The sequence below is a fragment of the Periophthalmus magnuspinnatus genome, chromosome 5 (assembly GCF_009829125.3).
Source record: "Periophthalmus magnuspinnatus isolate fPerMag1 chromosome 5, fPerMag1.2.pri, whole genome shotgun sequence".
In the NCBI taxonomy this organism is placed as follows: Eukaryota; Metazoa; Chordata; class Actinopteri; order Gobiiformes; family Gobiidae; genus Periophthalmus; species Periophthalmus magnuspinnatus.
In genome coordinates this window covers 18953337-18967129 of record NC_047130.1, presented here as the reverse complement: position 1 = coordinate 18967129, position 13793 = coordinate 18953337, and the positions used below count along the sequence as shown (strand labels likewise).

The window sequence follows — 13793 nt, the reverse complement described above, 5'->3', positions numbered from 1 at the left end:
TCAAATTACGATTAATACTTTCTTAGCCTGCTCCTTAGCTCCTACAAACTTACGTGACGACAGGAAACCCAAGCTGCGTGCTCTTGAGACAACCTCTGTCAAAGATTACTGCGCCTATTTTTACCCCTGGTCCTTCCCTATCAAAACACGGGACCGGAGCTCTTAAAGGGACAATATACGGCCAACGTGTTTATTTATTTGCTTGTTTGTTTGAATAGGGACAGATATGACAAAGATTTGCAACTCCAGTCCCTAGAAGAGCTTTGAGCAGTTCAGATTTCACTAAAAAGCAATGGGATTTTTTGTAGAAAAATCAGTAAATACAGTGAATGAATTGAACTGTTGGCTATACATGGAAAATGATATGACAACGACAGAGGGTGGCAGCATCTTATTGTTAATATATCTGTAAAGCCCTACTATAAAACAAAATGTGCAAATGTGGTTCAATTTTGTTTCGTATACACACACAATTTCAGTTCAGATTATCTTCTCATGTGCAGATGTTGGCAAGAATGAAATACATTAAAACTATTTTAGTTTCAGTGTAGTTAGTTCCTCCCTTCAAATACATATAAGGCAGCGTCCACCAGTAATCTGACCAGAACTGAAGAAGCAGCTTGGATGAGCAGTGATATGTCTTCACTCCTACAACTTTTTGTCCAGTTCACAGATTTTCTATTTTTCTTTTACATAAATATAGTCTACATAACAACACATTGCGTGCTGAAATTGAACATGAACTTCTTTCTGTTTTTCATTCAAACTTTCTGGGTCCAATTGGATAATATTAACTTAAATATAGAATGACTGAGTCATGGTTGAAATTGTAATCTTTATGTTATATAACACTTTGTCTAAGCCGGAACAAAGCATAACAATAATCATATCGATACATTAATCGGGCTGATAGGTTCATGGTGTTAAAGTTACATGCCCAAAAATCATGTTTACGTCATCTATTGTTCTGACTAATACGCTTTAATGCGTTACTAATGATAAATAACAATGAAATAAACTGTAATTAATTCCTTTCTGGCATAAAAAAAACAAAATAAAACAAACAAACAAATAAATAATTAAAAAAAAGAAACAAATCAATAAATAATGAAAGAAAATAAACTAATAAATAAACAAAAATAATACAATTAAATAAAGTCTATACTGTCACTGTGCTGTGAGTGGAAATTTTTCCAAAATTTTACATTTCCAGTTTATGAGTTTATATTCAGGCTAAGTTTTGTAAACACGCTGGGCAAATGCTTGGGTTTCAGTATGATGACAAGTTAGGATCGTTGCTGTAGCGACTTAAAAAAGTCCTTTAAATGTTGTATATAACAGAAAGCTGAAACCAAGCTGAGCCATTAACTATTGGGTTTGGTGTACTGATGGTAAAGCAAGTGTTAATTCTACTGTAGGACTATTGCGTCATAGGAATACCAAGTCAACGAACCCCATTTTTAACTTGTAGTGTCCCATTCATCATGTAAACTATTCTAATGTGCATTTTATTGCTGTCAATTTAGTCAAGATTCACCATATGTGGTTTTCCCTGTTAAAAGTGCCCCATTTACTTACATTTGGACATAGTTTTAGTTTGAAAATAGTTGTAGAGATCACCTGTAGGCGTTTGGGGTCCGTCACTTTTGCTTTAAGCCGAAAAAACCCATCCATGACGTCAGCTGTAAAACCTGCTCTCGCGCTGGGGCGTCTCTACAAGTCCTGTGTCTGGCGTGTTGCGACTAAACCACTTTTACCTCCAATTTTACCCGTTTTCTTTTACATTTGAAGCTTTTATTTAATGACTTTACGTGTCTACATTTAAGCCGCGGTGGCTCCGAGTGAATGGGATTGTATTTGAGAAAGTTATCGACGTGTTTTTTGAGAAAACCGGCGGGGGAGATGGAGCTGCTAACTGTTAGCTCGAGTGATTAGCCTAAAATCACAGGTCAAGAATAGGATCAAGCTAACATGCTAACGGCGAGCTAACTTAGCATTTTGACGCTAAATCAAGTGACTTTGTTAAGCTCTAACGTCGTATACACTCTCACCTCCACTGGCAGGATTGCTTGGACTAGTTTATAAAGAAGATAAACGCCTTAAAAGGAGAAATAACTAGTTTGTAGCATGTTATCCAACGCGCAGAACCAGCAGCCGCTCTTTCCGAACCAAGCCGGGCAGCAGAACCAGGGAGGCGGGCAGCAGCAGCAGAACCCCTCGGCCCCTTTCATGGCTTTCCACGCCAGACCCACTCTACAGATAAAGAAGAATGCCATCACAGACGACTACAAGGTGACCAGCCAAGTCCTGGGACTCGGAATCAACGGGAAAGTGTTGGAGATATTTCAGAAAAAGACGGGGGACAAGTATGCGCTAAAGGTAAGGATGTGGTTTGGAAAGAGCCACAGTCAGATCTGGGACGGGATAGGGTACCAAAATGGGGTCAAATGGCTGAAATTCTTCGAAATGATGTCACAGAAGTCGCAGGAAGTTTAATACATCGCCTGGGGTCACACATGTCAACAGTTGGAGTGTTAAGACTGCTGTGGAGTTAAGCTTACACCTTTTGTTTGGGAGGAAGTTTTAGCTGTGACAAATACTGAGTAACCATAACCTGCATAGACGTGCGTATGACGTCATTTGCAATCACATATGGATGATGACATTTTCAGTTAAAACTCAATTAAATTACTAGTTATGAGCTAATGTAACCCTTTAAAGAGCCCATGTTATGCTGTGTTCTGATCTGTTATAATGTTGTTTCCACATCATAAACAAACCTGGAGTTGTGTTTTGTTTCATTCACACATGTTTAACACACAAATCCTGCATATTTAGACTGAGTTCTTCTCTCCACCTTGTGATGTCAAGGGGTAAGAGTACAAGAAGTGCTCCACTGTGATTTTAAACTCCATTCACCTTCACTAGAATCATTTGGATTATTTCAGACCTGAAATTGCTAATCTCTACTGAACTAAAACTAAAGGGTAGCTATTAGCTTGAAAACTACCATTACATCACATCACAAGGTGGAACAGAGCATTTTGAGCTTTGGAGATTATTAGACAGACTAATAATATTTAAGTGTTACTTAAATGTGTAAATGAAACAAAACGCCCCGGGTCTGTTTTTGAGGAGGTAACAACATTATAACATGGTTTAAAGCTCACAAGAATCAGTTTTTTTGTAATGTAGGACCTATTTAAGAGCAATGCAAACTTTGAACTTTGTACAGGGTTGTTAAGCGGACTTCTAAAATATTGTTTACTATTTTAATTAAAAGTTAATCGTTATCTGAACTATTCAAACTATTGACTATTCAGAACACATGCCAGAAGACCTTTTTGTGACAAAGACCGTGGCATTATTACATCAAATGGCAAAAAAGAAACAATTTGTAAATATCATTAATAATACTCTTTAGTTTGTAAATATTCTCTGTCTAGAAGCCTCAAGTCTGAATATTTTACCTTTTTATATCAGGTTAAAAATGTATGAACAAAATTTTAGAAATAAGACAAATAACTGATTGACTGTTAAATAAAAAAAAAGTTAAATAAATAAATGAAATCAAGGAAAAAATGATTAGGGACTACTTAACTACCAAAAAAGTTTTTCAAATACTTTGTCAATGGAATAATGTATATTATGTATTTGTAGTATGATATTTTGATTATGTGAAGGGAAACCTATCTTTTATTTTGGCTTCAGCTGATAATGCCCGACTCTGGGACTTCATTCATAATTTTCACATGATAAAACTGGCTAAAGTTTAAGGAAGCCCAGAGACCAGTGTCTTTACTTCCTTATTGTGTCATAGTGTATTTTCTTTGACTCTACTGCACACGAGAGACTAGTTTATAACATATTCTGGTTCTTTTCTCTTTGCAAACATGCTTGTTTTAAATCAAAGCAATCCCTTGTTTTCCTAAAATATTTGGGAGAAAAACAAAACTGAACTGTTGACTCTGGATGACATCACAGGTCAGAGGTTAGCCAAGATTAACTCTGATCTAGTACAGATAAGAGGTTATCATAACTCTGGCTTATACAGACAAGTTTGTGTTGTTTGTCATGTTTGTTCCTGACGAGCTGGACTGTAAGAATATTTGCTGTTAAATCAAAATCGAAAAATAGCAGCTCATTGCAGTTTTTGAAGAAGCATAATATCCTCCTCAAACGCGGCCCTTCATAACACATTTTGAAGTGCGATATATCCTTGAAGTGAATGTACATGATGAATTATAATATTGAAACCAAAACATAAAGCAGAATTAGCTCCTACTTCTAAAATATAAAAAATACAAATATTTTCCCGTTACTACAAACAAAAAGTAGTTCCTCCTTTCATTTATCGAACGATAAGTCGATATAGTAATTATTGTGACCAGCCGAGCCCAAACAACAAAATATTCTGCATAAAAGCTGCTAACGCTGTAGTTTAGAGATGTACAAACATGTTCTGAAATGTGATTCTTGTATTAGTTTAGGGCTAGGAAAAAAATCTATTAATCAAATTTTAACCCCTTAGCATTCCGGGTCATTTTGGTGAAATTGCCTTTGTTCTGACCTCTCCAAATTAGAATAATCACCATTATTGAACCCTCAGTAGTAAATGCACATGTTTGGGGTCTCTGTAAAGGTAACACCCTATAGTTTTACCCACAGGCATCAGAATCACTGTAAGTTTGTCTGCTGAGCATTTATACACTTTGGAACACACATAAAAAATTGTTTTTCTCATCCTCGCCTAAATTTTTTGGTGAAAATGAAGGTGTAGAAAGCTGCAGTAGGTAGCTAGGGACAAAAATACACTATATCTCAACTGACAAGATTGTTGACCACTTACATTTCAAATTTGAGGTCAATACCTGTAAAATTGAGAGTTTTACAATCATTTTATCATGAGTAAGTCCAGGCCTCTCCAAACCTATCCGAATGAAGACATTTGGAGAACGTTTGGAAAAAGTGCAATAACTTTTGAATGTTTCAACCCACAGACATCAGTGAGGGCTCTACTGAAAACTCACACTGAGAGGAATCTGTATCTGCACACCCAGCTGCTCTATTACTGTACATTTATATATCATATCAAAACACAATATAAAATGTATATTTGTATATAAAATACAGTCAAAACAAGTGCTATGGGTCAAAATAAATAAATATATTTGCAAACCACACACTGCAAACAATCAACAAACACACACCTCAAAATGTAAACAAACACACACTGGAAACTGAGAACACACTGTACATGATTGTACAGTGAGACAGTCATTCTGCAACAGTGGCTCAGTGGTTAGAGCTTTGGTCCCGCAACCCTAAGGTTGGAGGATCGAGTCCTTTACGGAACGAATGAGACCAACTTTGTGTGAATATATTGATGTTTGACAGAACCAAAGCGCTCAAGTCCAAATCCACATTTCTGACTTCTCTGTAAAAACGGCTTTCCTGTCAGCACTGTGGTGATTAGAGGTGTAAATGGTTTACATATTCAGAAAGATGAATGCCGTAGCTTTCATTTGATGTGTAGATTGTTTGTGTGGGTGACGCGGGCGGGCCGTCGGAACGCTAAGTGGTTAAGTTTTGTTTGGAAGAAAATTCAATTTTATTTCCCCCACTTTCTTGCATTTGAAATGCAGAGCATTTTATGGCCTGCACTGAGCCATGGCCCGTTTTAGTGGAGAAAGTAAGACCAACGGCATGAAATATGTCTTAAATAGTGAGGCAGATATGCGTCCTGCTGTGATGATACTCTGAGTTTATGGATTAAACCAGTGTTTTTCAACCACTGTGCCGCGGCACACTAGTGTGCCGTGAGATATTGTCTGGTGTGCCGTAGGAAATTATGTAAGTTATATAATTATGTATGTTATATAATTATTATTAATGTTTATTTGATTCCTGTTCAAACAAATCTGATGAGAATTACTTTATATTGTAAATATAGGATGCAGAGTTTCATTTTTTAACATTTTCTGCTTATGGTGTGCCTCGTGATTTTTTTCAATGAAAAAAATGTGCCTTGGCTCAAAAAAGGTTGAAATACACTGGATTAAACAACAGTGTGGAGCAGTAAGGGTTAAACAGAAGACAAGGGCATCAAAACTTCTGTCTGTCACAGTCCTGACTGAAGCTGAGCGTGGGTTTGAGGTGAATTTTGGAACAGAGTTCATTCACTTTTTCCTCTTATCCTTTGTCCTCTCCGCGCTTAAGACCGGGCTCATAAACATAAATGGTGTGTGTGCGTGTACATGAGCCACCGTGCCAAAGTCCCACTCACACTGGACAGACGTACCACACTTTAGGGGCTCTCCGTGCTCGGGCACAGCTCGATGGAGGCAATGTGAGCGCTGCCTTAGAATTTATGTGTTCTGTGTGTGTTTGTATGTGCTATATGTGTGTGTTTGTGTATTTGTTTGTATGTGCTCTCTGTGTGTGTTTGTAACTCTCGGAGAAAAGCAGAGGAGTTTATCTCAGAGCCAGAGCGGACTTGAAATCAGTGACATAAAATGTGAAAGTGTAAATCACGTCTTTGTCCTCCACATCAGCTGTGAGTTTAAGGTAACAACACTGTTATTGTTAGTTTGATCTCATTCATAAAATAGACATGGATTTCCCCCGATGGCCAATGAGTTAAATATCATCACATCCCAATGCAACGTTGAAGTAACATCACATTCCATACTTCTTTAGTTAAAAGGATCTTACTATTCACTTGCATTTATGGTTCTGTTTCAATATTAAAACATAAATCTCAATGATTGCCTTAAAAATCGCAGTGTTTTTTGGGGTCAGTATTTAACATGTTACTTTTTCTTTGCACTACTGTGACATTTGATTATATGATAAGATTTAAATCATAAAAGGTTGAATAAATAACTTCTATGACACATTACAGATGCAAACTAACAACTAAACTGTTTCATTCTGCTATTTATTCACTGCGGCTCATGGAGTTTTAACACTACTGTACATTTATAATAGTTTTTGTGCTTTAAATCTGCTCTTGGATTTTTGCGTCAGTGGCATAATTGAGTTTCAGTGTTATTGTTTATCATCTGTAATTACTTAATCAACACATTGCACTTCAAAACGTGTTATTGTGACTGGCTCACCAAATATTTCATCTCTACTCACTAGGCTCCCTGCACCAAGGTTTAATCTTTCCTTTGAAAATAAGCTACATATGAACAAAGTTAGTTTACTGCGCTAAAAACCATTATATAAAATAAGACCAACTTGCTAACTTGGCTTTTAGCGTTAGCCTTTGGTGAAACATCTGTGTTACTGCCAAATCATGGTTTTCCCCAGGTTTCACTCTGGCTTAATCTAGGTTTTGTTTTCTTTCTAAATACATTTCACCATCTAATTCATTCCAGACAATCAGGGACAGCAGCTGGAAACTTTTGATTTGGCTATAATCTGATGCAGAACAGTGTTTCTTATATTAGCTTAATGTCTCTGTACACTGTCTTTTCAAATAACGACTAAACTAACTGCTCTCATCCTTCTCCAAGTAGCAAGAAGTTCACTGAGCTTTAAAAAGGCTATAGTAGCAAATATTTTGAACTTTTTCTTGTATTTAATTCCCATGTAAATTTCACTTTTTTTTTTTTTTTTTAAGATTTCCCGAATGATTCAGAATCTTTATACAGTCCTATTTAGGTCTGTTTTGATCATGACTATATTGACTATGAAAGTTGGATCAGTATATTTTTGGGGTCAATATTTATCATGTGTACTTTTCGTTGCACTCCTGGGAGTTTTTTGGTTATTTTTTTTACTATATGATAAGAGTTAAGCCGTTAAAGGTTGAACTAAGAACTTCTCTGGCTCATTACAGATGCAAACTAACAACTAAAGTGTTTTATTTTGCTATTTATTTACTTCAGCTCATGATTTTTAACAATATTGGTGATATAGAATAGTTTTTGTGGTCTAAATCTGCTCTTGAGTTATTGTGTCAGTGGCATAAATAAGTTTCAATATTATCATTTATCGTCTATATTTACTTGAGCGATATATTGAACTTTAAAATATCGTGACAGGCCTAGCTCATTTCCAGCTCACAATCACTGCTCTCTCTGTGGTTATAATTTGAATAACTAATTCAAATCTGATATTTATGAATGGCTCTGTTTGTTTGGCTCAGTTTATCTTCCAAACCCAGCCGCGCCTCAGGAGCCGTGTAATGGTTAACTCAAAGAGGAAACAGGCTTGTGTTTATTTATGACTCTGATATATTTCACTTCTGCTTCACATTTTAAGAATTATTTAAGTTATACAAAGCAGAGCAACATTATGGTTATGGTCGTGGTTTAACCCTGTTTTTATCGCTGGTATAGTTCTCAGTTGGGACGTAAAGGGCCTGTGTCACGCTATTTTCTGATCAATGTTATAATGTTGTTTCCTCATCACCAACAGACCTGGAGTTGTGTTTTGTTTCTTTCACACATGTTTAACACACAAACTCTGCATATTTAGGCTGAGTTTTTGTCTCAAATGGTTCCACCTTGTGATGTCATCATGTGGTAATACAGAAGTGCTCCACTGTGTTTTTAAACTCCACACACCTTCACTAGAATCATTTAGATATTTTCAAACCTGGAATTGCCAATCTCTACTGAACTAAAGGTAAAATATAGCTGTTAACTTCAAAACTATTGCTTCATGACATCACAAGGTGGAACAGAGTATTTTGGGCTTTGGAGAAACAAAACACAACTCCGGGTGTGTTTTTGACTATTGTTATAGTGCTATTTTAGGCACAGTTTTGTCTGATTTATGTTGCTCTTCCTGATTTACTGCTGGTTTCAAGACAAGACTGATTCTGGCTATGGTCCAATCTTTTTTTTTTTTTTTTTTGAAGTTTCAAAATTGCAATTTGAATGGAACGCAAGTGGCAAATTATAACTGCTGCCATTTTTGGAGCACCGCAGTTAAGAAGTTGGTTACAAAATTCTGTTTTTTTCTACATAAAAACTGCTCACCCTGTAGTTTCGATCTGTACAGACATGTTCTGAAATGCCCCTGTGTGTCAGATGGGTCTTATACTGCGTCAGAATGTATTAGTTACCAGTACATTTTCCATTCTTCTTATGAGTAAAAAAAAAAATGCAGTTATCTTTCGTAATCTGAAAATCCCTGGAAAAAATATCACAAAGGTTTTCTTGGAGCTGCGGTTAGTAGAAGTACTTGAGATTATATAGTCCCTGAAGCGTAGGTGTGGTAAAGACGGCATCATTAGTAGATTAGTTTAGTAGAAAGCACCTCTGCGTGTAAAAATTTTTAATAATTACCATCTTAAACTAGTGCTGGGCGATATAAAATAATCCACATCGTGATATGAGTTTTTTCCATATCACGATAACTATATGTATCACGATATATAACAATAAAGTATGTTTTCAGTTATTCTCTGAAAAGCTTTGTAGATGCTGGTGTGAGAGCTTTTGGAGTGTTCTCTGTTGAAATAAAACAAAAAAGTATGTAACGTAATAACATTTTGACAGCAATTTTTCATGTATCACTTAAATGATTAATGATTTTTGGATTGATTTAATAATTAGATACTGTAGACAGCTAATATCGCAATTCATTCTTTTCCATGACAGGTAAAGAATAATAAATGATGAATAAAATGGAGAGAATAACTTGTTCAATAATGTTTTGTACATGGGCTGATCAAACATAACACAGGAGAACCAAACTAATTTAAATTCAAATATTTTTGTTGTTACTATAATATTCCCATTGCAATATTACACTAAGCCATTTTTAGATTGTTTTACACCAAAGTCTCGCTGTAGACAGTGACCAAAGCATTATAGACGTTCCCACTCATGTCTACAAATGTAACGCGAGATGGCACATGTGATTTGTTTATGGACGTTTTCTCGTACAGCGTGGCTTGTGCGACAGAGTGCTTTATCTTTGGCTGGCTATAGTTTTTCTTTTCACATCTTGCCCCCGCAGTTCCACAACTTGGTTTTCTTATGTATTCTTTTTCGTGAACCTTTTTTAGGTGTTGGCATCGCAGGAATAATCTTGTAGCATAGTTTGCATATGTCCATCTTCTGCTCCATGTCAGACCCCTTGAATCCAAAATGTAACCAAATCACAGACGCACCTCCTCTTTTCGGTAAAAGTGCTTCTTCTTGGACTGCCTGCGTAGCTGTCTCTTTCTGTTGCGACTCCGGGCATGAAAATTCAACCTGTTGCGCATCCATCGTCACGAGTTAAGTAACGTAAAGCATGTTGCAAACCTGCGTGAGAATCAAAGAACGTAAAGCAGCGTCATGTCGCAAAACTACAAGATGGAGTTTCTCATATTCTTTATTTTGACTTATATAAACTTAGAGTATGCATAGTGACGAGACAACACTAATACAATCATAACAGGCTATTTAATGATATATTTGCTACATTTATTGATAAAATTAGGTGAGAAATGGCACTATAGACACTTTTCTGTTGTCCTCAGGATATGTATCATCATATCACCCAGCACTAGCTTAGACTAAGTCCCTTTAACTTCATTTATCAGAAGTGGCCTCGGTCTGTACAGCAGCCAGAGCGACTTTTGAGAAGAAGTCAATGATTAATGAAGTACGTCATATGAGCTCAAACACTGACACCGGTGACGTCTTGACCGAAACACATGCACACGTCTAACAGTCTATGCCAGAGCTTCCCAAAGTGAGGGGTCGTGACCAGAGGGGACGGGGGGTCGTGAGACGATTTACAGAAAAAATGTTATTCATAATAATAATCATACTTTAAATTATGTTGAGAAAATGTAGGCTAATACTTAATAAACTGAAATTCAAATGGTATTTTATGTTTTCTCTCATTCCCTCTAATAATTATGACAATTTCCAGCACAACAACATATGGCATGAGTTAATTAAAACATGAAAGTGTGGTTATTATCATCAAAAGAAAAAGAGAGTGGCAGAGGAGAAGCTCGCTGCAGAGAGAGAGAGTCAACGGAGAATCCAGAGAAGACGTTGAGTCGCTCGAAATGGCGTCCACCTTTTGGTAAGAGGAGAGCCCGCCAAACCCAACACCCACACACACAGCAGGCCTCCAAAATAGAAATACAGAGAGGAATTCGTAATATACGGCTTCATGTGCATCGTTATGAATCAGGTACAGCGTCCTCAGTGCGGTGTGTGCTCCCTAGTCCTCACACATGAGAGTCTTGAGTTTGTATAACTAACCAAGGGGCATCGGGGGTCACTGATCGTCGGAAAAGTTTGCGAACCCATGGTCTATACCGTAAATGTGAGTTATAAAGATTCACATTTGAACACATCCAGGGGCGTAAACCTTTAAGGGAAGACTGAAATATGAACCGACAGGAGACTGCAAGAATCCCATACGTTTCAGAACATGTTTGTAGAGGTGTAGACTACTGGGGGAACAGGTTTTATACGACCAAATGAAGATATATGCTTGACTCATTTGTGATTGCCTAAATTGTATAACTGAAATGGTGTTTTTGATTTGTTTGCGATTACACCGATAGACCACACTACAGCGAGCAGGGCTGGGCGATGGTCAAGGTTCTCTTATAAATCCAAATGAACTGTGCTAAAACACGACCACGTTTCAGACAAATGTGACTTGAACAACATATCACAAAAGTGCAGAGAGATCACTCGACTCCCTTATTTCCATAAACCTTTTCCTGATCTATATTGCCATAGTATCACATGAACATCGCCATGGTAACTCTCCAGTACTGGTATGTTATTAAAGTAAAGTATTCAGCCTCTCGCTCAGGTCTGAATTGGTTGTCTTGGTCCAAACTTCTGCTCTTGAATTTTATAGACCTCTCTCACTTTTTCCATGACTTTGGGGCTCTGCATTTTTTCCATTTCACCTCCCAACGAATGAGTTTGTCCCAGAGAGGTGCTTCAAATTTCTTTTTGTGATTGCATTTTTGTTGTGACTGTTACTTTGGTCATTTTACATTAGGTTGTGCTTCCAAGTTGGATTTTTCTCAGATTCTTCAGATATAGCTCTTTATGCGCAGACTGCTGTCAAGTTTCAGTCTCTTGTATTGTTTCTATTCGATTCATATTATTATTTGATGGAGGCGGAAGCGTGTCCATGCTCACTTTCTGTTTGGACCGCAACCGCTAGCATGTTAGCTAGGTCCATTTATATAAACAGTCTATGATCAGCTCTTTTTAACTTTCTCTTTTCACTTGTTTTTATTTTGTAATTTTTTTTTTCTGTAAACCTCTGGGATTTTTAGCCATGTTATGTAAATTATTTTCAAATTATTTTGTTTTCATAATGACCTGATTTTGCCCCTCTCTCCTCCCCTGGACTTGCTGTTCTGTCCCTTCATTCTTCTCATTAGTCTTTTGTGTTCTCAGCTGTTTCCTTATCCTCCTCTGACGCATCTTTCTTTTTGAACTCTTATCCTGTCTTTTTTCTCTCACCCTTCACTCTCTCTCTGTCTCCTTGTCTCTCTTTCTCTCTCATGCTCTCTTCTCCTCTAATTCTTCATCTACCCTCCCCACTCCTCCCCCTTGCTGTGTCTCTCATCCCCTGCTCTCTCCTCTTCTTCTCCTGCTCCCTCTCCCCCTCTCTTCCCCTCCTCCCTCGCTCTATTCCCCTCAAGCCCCCTCTCTACCCCTTCCTTTATCAGTCTCATCTTCCTCCCTCTCTATTACATTTTCTCTTCCTCTCTCTCCCCCATCTATCACCATTCCTCTTTAATCCTCCTTTTCTCTCCCCCAACCTCCTTTACTCTCACTCTCTATCTCCATCTATTTCTCGCCCCTCAACTCTCGCCACCTTCTTCTGTTACCTTCTCTCTCCTCTTCTCTCTAAATCTTTCTGTTCCCCTCCCTTTCTGTCCTTCCTCTTTATCTCCTCTCTCTGTTTTTATCTTCTCTTTTCTTCTTTCTTATCCCCCTCTCTCTATTTTCATCTCCCCTTCCTCCTCTCTCTTTCTCAACCCTTCTCTCCCTGACCTCTCGCTCTGTCGCTCTCTCTCCTTTCTCCCCTCCCTCTCTCTTTCTCAACTGCCTCTCCCCCTGACTCCCCTCTCTTCTCCCTCTACTCCCCTCTCTCCTCTTTCTCACCCCCAACATCTCCCTCTCTCTCTCCTTGCCTCTCTCCTCTCTCTTTCTCATCTGCCTCTCCCCCTGACTCCCCTCTCTTCTCCCTCTACTCCCCTCTCTTCTCCCTCTACTCCCCTCTCTTCTCCCTCTACTCCCCTCTCTTCTCCCTCTCTCTCCTCTTTCTCACCCCCGGACATCTCCTCCTCTCTCTCCTCGCCTCTCTTTTCTCTTTCTCAGCCTCCTGCCCCCTCTCCTCCCTCTCTCTTCTCTTTCTCACCCCCGGACATCTCCTCCCCTCTCTTCTTGCCTCTCTCCTCTCTTTCTCATCTGCCTCTCCCCCTGACTCCCCTCTCTTCTCCCTCTCTCCTCTTTCTCACCCCGACATCTCCCTCTCTCTCTCCTTACCTCTCTCCTCTCTCTTTCTTTCTCATCTGCCTCTCCCCCTGACTCCACCCTCTACTCCCCTCTCTTCTCCCTCTTTTCTCCCTCTCTCTCCTCTTTCTCACCCCCGGACATCTCCTCCTCTCTCTCCTCGCCTCTCTCCTCTCTTTCTCAGCCTCCTGCCCCCTCTCCTCCCCCTCTCTTCTTCCTCTCCCTCTCTTCATCTGTTGAATCACTGGTTGTGTTGTTCTTACATTCCTAGAGCACATCTGTTCCTGAGTTGACATTGGATCATAAACCTCACCTTGCTCCCGTCACGTCGCT

At 38.4% G+C, this 13793-nt stretch overlaps 1 protein-coding gene across 2 annotated transcripts in view; it reads left to right on the top strand.

Annotated features, from left to right (window-relative positions):
• The first annotated feature begins 1677 nt into the window (after positions 1-1677).
• The window catches only part of mapkapk2a (MAPK activated protein kinase 2a), a 79897-nt gene continuing 67781 nt past the window's right edge, over positions 1678-13793 (top strand). The window contains exon 1 of one of the 2 annotated variants that reach the window (XM_033966531.2): positions 1678-2379. In XM_033966531.2, the coding sequence (XP_033822422.1) occupies positions 2128-2379 (252 nt within the window). In that variant the 5' untranslated portion in view covers positions 1678-2127. The remainder of the gene's footprint in view (positions 2380-13793) is intronic. The other variant, XM_055222190.1, reaches the window with a different exon arrangement.